We start from the raw sequence: 5,978 nt of genomic DNA, 5'->3' as shown, positions 1-5,978 counted from the left end.
ATATATGTGTGTGTGTGTGTGTATATATATATATGTGTGTGTGTGTGTGTGTGTGTATGTGTGCATATATGTGTGTGTGTGTGTATGTATATACGTATATACATATATATGTGTGTGTGTATGTATATATATATATATGTGTGTGTGTGTGTGTGTGTGTGTACACTTTAACAGTAAATTGATTCTGTCATCTTCTCCCATCTTCTATAATCTACTACTAACTAGTTTTAGTTTCGCTACATTGACACTTGAATGTGCTGAACGCATGTGTGACTCTTTCCTCACCCAGAAAGTACCAGATAAGAGATGAAGATCCTGCCAAGACGAGGATGATGATGGTGAAGATGAGGCCAATCAGCCATTTCGGGAAGCTCCTCCTCCTTTTTTGGGTCTGATCCGGATCGGCGCGAGGAATCTGTGGATAAACACAAAACACGGGAATACTGAGAGAAACACTCCAGAGATCTCTCTCAGGTGCTGTTGTGCAGGGCGGTAATGTTTGATTAAACTGCTCTCTCTCTCTCTCTCTCTCTCTCTCTCTCACAGTGTCGCTGGCTCGCTCTCGATTCGGATCCGATCTGAATTGGTTCCCGAGCTCCATCACGAACCGGACCGTTATCTCGCGCTCATCCTCGGCTCCGTGAACAGACTCTCGGTCCCGGTTCTGGTGGTTCGTAGCAGGACTCGCACAAGCTCGGCTCTTCACATGTTCTGCGGGAGTCGCAGTGTTTGTCGGTCCAAAGTTCGCAGCGGATCAATAATCGGCTGCTCTGAGGACAGTCCACGGCAGCCGCAGTTTTCATTTAAATGCGAGATTGTGTGAGAATATGAATAACGGGTCTCTTAACAACAGTCAACGCCCAGCAACACGCGCTCACCTGCGCGACGCCCGTGACGTCACTGTGTCGGGTCTCACCTGTGCGCACGCGATGCTCCTCTGGGACTCACTCCTCTGTTCGAGTGATATATTTTGCCACTTCAGTTCATGCATTTTAATGCATTAGCTGTTCATTGTAATTTTACACTTATGCTTGATCATCTATGATTATGTGTGTATTTTTCCATTACAAATCAGCACTTTTATCCTAAGCTATAGTGTACGATAGGATCTAAGCATGAGGATCAAACAGTTCCATGAAACTGCAATTTTATTTAATTTAAAACTCATTCATTTATAGTCACCAATTACCCATATTAAACCTGTGAAAATACTTTTTTCAACCAGACTTGTTCAGTTCACAACCAGAAGGAAGCTTCTGCTGGTCCACCGTCCACGATGTATTCGAGCAAATCTCAGAAACAGCTGAGAAAAACACAGTTGGGATGCATTACTTTGGAATACATTACAGAGCCATCTCTGGGGTTCTTATAAAAAATAATAATTCAACATTCATCTCTGCAGTGCGATAATATCATCATGATTCCGTCCCCAAAATTAATTTTTTACCAGATTTCTTTTGGTTGCTGCAATTTATTATTAAACACATTTCTTGCCATACCCCATACAGCCCCCGACACACAGCAAATACTGTTCTACTATAACACTCATAGGTCTGTAATACCTAAGAAAGGAGAAATCTATCTGTTGTCATTCTCATTCACTTTAGTGGCACTGAGAAACAATGCTGTTGAGTGTCCATCAAAAAAAGGCTTTTAGAACAGCAATCTGACCCATACTAACAGAAACAGTCAGTCTGAGCACAAAGATGCTTTAATATATTATTTGCAATCGCTGAGAACTACTGGCTTCTCTTACATTCAACAAAGACATCATTTTCAACATACATTTCAATGCAAAAATCAAACACATGACATGAAATGGTATATAAAAATATCATAAACAAAATGACAATAACCGTGATAAGTCCAAGCTGCTCAAAAGAACGTTTCACTTCTGCTTGTGTGTTTCTGTCTCATGTTAGCCTTAATGTCCCTGCTGCCAAACATCTTAAAAATAGAAATTATATGATAATATTCAGAGTGAAGAATGTTATAAATCGTCTCATCTGAAACGAATAATTTTCTAAACATCTAGTTTTCCTTGGAGTCGTTCCATGTAAACTGAATGGTAGAATTTTAGTGAAAAGAAACAGGAAACGGTGCTTTGTGTTTCGCCCGCAGATCCTGCGCTCGTTCTGAGAGACTGCATCTGCGTCACACAAACCTGCTGAGATCAGGAGTGACTCTCACATTGTCCTGCTCATACAACAGCACACAGAAGCAGATCCCGTCGTGTCAACCACCAAGTCACCAAAACTCCTCTCATCATTTATGCACCATCATGTCATTCCTAACCTGGCAGACCCTGGTCTTAACAACCAGTTAACTGAGTGATAATCAGTCTTGTTTCGGATTCAAATGAGTCCAATCTGCCCTTAAAAACTTAGGACCGTACTTGAAGAAAAAAGTTAGATGACTAACTGTTAAGACTAGTGCAACCAGCAACTGAATAACTTTCTATTTTCTGTGGAACACAAATGGAAATGTTTAGCAGAATGTTCACGCTGCTCTTTTCCATGCAATGAAAGTGCAAACGATATATGTGACCCTGGTCTTAAGTCGCTGGGGTATATTTGTAGCAATAGCCAACAATACATTGTATGGGTCAAAATTATTGATTTTTCTTTTATGCCAAAAATTACTTTACCAAAGTAAAGATCATGTTGCATGAAGATATTTTGTACATTTCCTACTGTAAATATATCAAAAATTAATTTTTGTTTAGTAATATGCATTGCTAAGATCTTCATTTGGACAACTTTAAAGATGATTTTCTCACTATTTTGATTTTGTTGCACCCTCAGATTCCAGATTTTCAAATAGTTGTATCTCAGCCAAATATTGTCAGATCCTAACAAACCATACATCAATGGAAAGATTATTTATTCAGTTTCAGATGATCTACAAATCTCAATTTTGAAAAATTGACCCTTATGACTGGTTTTGTGCTCCAGGGTCACGAATAGGTATCATAACAGTTGTCCATCTGAATCTAGTCTTTCGAAGTCATTCGTGTGTGGAACTGAAACAGCGAAACTCTTTCTGTGCAGCTGTGGGTCACTGAATGGACTCAGACACTCCAGCAGAATCATCTCTGTTTGTGGAAGTCATGAGGGTGAGCAGAACGAACGCTCATGTTTTGACAGACAGCGCTTCCGTTCACACGCAAAAACTCGCTCTCAAGCTTTCTCATTTTCACTGCAGTTACAGACTGAGCTTGTCAATTTCTGTGTAGCCCAAAGCTTGCTTCGCTCTGATAAGGTCATATCCACTGCTGAGTGAACGTTCTGGCCTTCAACACTAACTCTGCACATTTTTCACTGGCATGTAATCGTCACTAGAGGGCTCAATCAGCCCACAGGAGCTCTGGAGGTCCAGGTCTAATCCAGGAATCGTGCGCTGAAGGCCCAGGAGCGGGTGTCTGCAGGGCTCCGGCGCAGGCAGATCCTGGGGCAGGTTTAAGCCCAGAGGACTGGGCAGCTCCGTCTCCTCCATGCTGTCCTCGGCTCCGCCTGCGAAACCCGAATCTGGACTCTGCATGTCCTGGCGCAGCTTCTCCAGTGTCTTCAGAGAGAATTCCAGCTCTCCAGCAGCGCGAGTGCCGTCGGCGCTGCGCTGAGGAAGCGTCTCGGAGCCGCTGCCGCCCCCTGCTGGCCCGTAGGAGGAGTGCGCTGAGCAGGGCTCCAGAGCATCGCTTGGCCCCTTGGAACTCTGGGACATGAAGTAGGTGGAGTTTGAGAAGTTGGAGGATTTGACGGTGCTGTCCCATGTGTCCCCCTGCAGACTGCCACTGTTTCTGCGTGTGCTTGGGGAATCGCAGGCGTCCTGCAGCTTCAGGACCTCGACCGGACTGATGAACTCGGCGTCCGCTCTGATGAAGCCCTCGTGCGCTAAAACCGACCCCAGCCAAGACTGATGGAGAGAACGAGACGTCATGACACACAGAACAGAACAGAACTGAACGAAAGCTAACGTATGTCTGATTATCTGACGCACGGGATTCTAGGGCTGTCAAAATGGCTGAAAAACTACATTCGAATTTTGTACTTAAATATTATCAAAATTCGAATTATATTCAAATTTAAAATGCATAATTTTAGTTAGGATGAAAAAAAGCTTTTGGCTTCTGAGGCCACAAGAGGGCGCATCTAAATGCACGTTTATTCAAAGCATAAGATAACATGACTATCTGTGAAAAAAGTTTAAAATAATGTTTATAAACCAATTATAATTAAGTTGCTTAACTATAAACAAAACAGCATCATGTATGTAAGCATAGTTTAATACAAAGGGCGGAAAGCCGATCACACGGAGTACATTTTTCATTTAAAACCATGAGATGCTGTGGGATGGGAAAAAACAGCAATAAAGTCTCGATATATGTTTTTTTCAAAATTAAACTTGCATTAATTTGACATGGCTTTCTAAACGTGGCTCTTTTGTGCGAGACGCGAGTGCAACGGTGATAGATGTCCCTCTAGAAAATGCGTGAAATATGTGTTCTGTGTGAACGGCTTGGTTTCAGTTTTGATGTAAACAAGATCTTCTTCGCATTGATGTTCTCTTTTTCCGCAATATTTGTAATGAACAACGCAGCAGCGCTGCATCTAGTGGCTTCAACTGGATAGACTAACAAACACATTATAATGCAACGACACTCACATCGTCATCGCATTTCGTGCGCCGCTGATAAAGCTGCCTCCTTAACGCACCGAATGCAACGTTTTTGCATTCAAATGTGGATTTTTATTTTAAATTCGACGAATATTCGAAATTCGAATTTTTGTTTGACAGCCCTACGGGACTCACCGTGAAATTCCCTCCGTGGCTCGAGTTCAGATCACCGAAGAATTTGGAGGGATCAGGAATAAACGTGGAACTGTTCTTCTGGACCCTGAAACAAGCCACATTCCTGTGGCCCAATACTGTCATTCTGAGCTCAGAAACACACTTTGTAACAGATGTAATGTCTCTCGTATAACCTGACATGTTCTCATTGAAATAAATCATTTACAATCGTTTTTTGAGGTCATGAGGGATAATTGTGAGTCAGTTGTTAAATATTTAGTTGCATTATAGTTAGTTTTTGTTATTATCGTTAGCGTTATTGTCCTAGTTAGTATAAAGGTATTTTATAGTCAGTTATTATTATAGCTGTAGTTACCGTTATCATTTCATTATAGTTATTATTATAGTTATTTATTTGATTGTGGTTATCGTTATAGTTATAGTTATTGTAATTCTAGTCATAGTTATTGTTATTATTGGTATCGTTATCGTTATAGCTGCTGTTATCGTTACTGTTATTATTATCATTATGGTTATCATTATAGATATTGTTTATTGTATTATAGTTATCGTTATAGCTATCATTATAGTTAGTCATTATTACAGTTATCATTATCGTTACTGTCGTCATTATAGTTATTGTTATTATTATTATTGTCATAGTTACTGTTATTATTATTAGCTTTATAGTTATCATTATTGTTCTCGTTGTCATTATATTTATCATTATAGTAGTTCTTATTACAGTTTTCATAGTTACTGTCACCATAATATTTATTATCATAGATATCGTTATTATTATTAGCATTATAGTTATCGTTATAGTTATGGTTGTCATTATAGTTATTGTTATTATTAGCAACATTATAGTTATCGCTGTCGTTATGGTTATCGTTTAGTTGTAGTTATCGTTGTAGCTGTTGTTTGTGGTGTGAGTGTGTCTGAAGACTCCTCACAAGTGATCACTCACCTTTTGATTCTCTTGCACTTGATGAGAATGGTGAAGATTAATATGATGGCCAGAGTGATTCCCGTCAGCGTGATTCCTGCCACCAAGGAATCCAGAGGGAGAATCTCTGAAGAGGCAGATGAGAGCGTTAGAGTATGGCAACACATTAATGTGTGTGTGTGTGTGTGTGTGTGTGTGTGTGCGTGTGTGTGTGTGTGTGTGTGTGAGTGAGTGAGTGAGT

The 5,978-nt window shown here is 40.5% G+C and overlaps 2 protein-coding genes across 3 annotated transcripts in view; both read right to left on the bottom strand.

The window, feature by feature from the left end:
* tmprss6 (transmembrane serine protease 6) overlaps nt 1-1,313 on the bottom strand; it is a 12,614-nt gene extending 11,301 nt beyond the window's left edge. Inside the window, exons 1-2 of the mRNA XM_016471387.1 lie at nt 545-1,313; nt 286-415 (exon numbers count right to left, since the gene is read on the bottom strand). Of these exons, the coding sequence (XP_016326873.1) occupies nt 286-415; nt 545-601 (187 nt within the window). The 5' untranslated portion in view covers nt 602-1,313. The remainder of the gene's footprint in view (nt 1-285; nt 416-544) is intronic.
* Nucleotides 1,314-2,908: 1,595 nt separating this feature from the next.
* Nucleotides 2,909-5,978, bottom strand: part of LOC107676730 (interleukin-2 receptor subunit beta-like) — a 16,860-nt gene continuing 13,790 nt past the window's right edge. For both annotated transcript variants that reach the window (XM_016471388.1, XM_016471390.1), the window contains 3 exons: nt 5,759-5,864; nt 4,810-4,912; nt 2,909-3,912 (listed from right to left, as the gene is read on the bottom strand). In XM_016471388.1, coding sequence (XP_016326874.1) covers nt 3,301-3,912; nt 4,810-4,912; nt 5,759-5,864 — 821 coding nt within the window. In that variant the 3' untranslated portion in view covers nt 2,909-3,300. The remainder of the gene's footprint in view (nt 3,913-4,809; nt 4,913-5,758; nt 5,865-5,978) is intronic.

Source organism: Sinocyclocheilus anshuiensis, unplaced genomic scaffold (genome assembly GCF_001515605.1).
Source record: "Sinocyclocheilus anshuiensis isolate Anshui unplaced genomic scaffold, SAMN03320099.WGS_v1.1 scaffold3329, whole genome shotgun sequence".
Taxonomy (NCBI): Eukaryota; Metazoa; Chordata; class Actinopteri; order Cypriniformes; family Cyprinidae; genus Sinocyclocheilus; species Sinocyclocheilus anshuiensis.
Note: the sequence above shows the minus strand (reverse complement) of the source record. Positions and strands in the feature narration are given on the sequence as shown.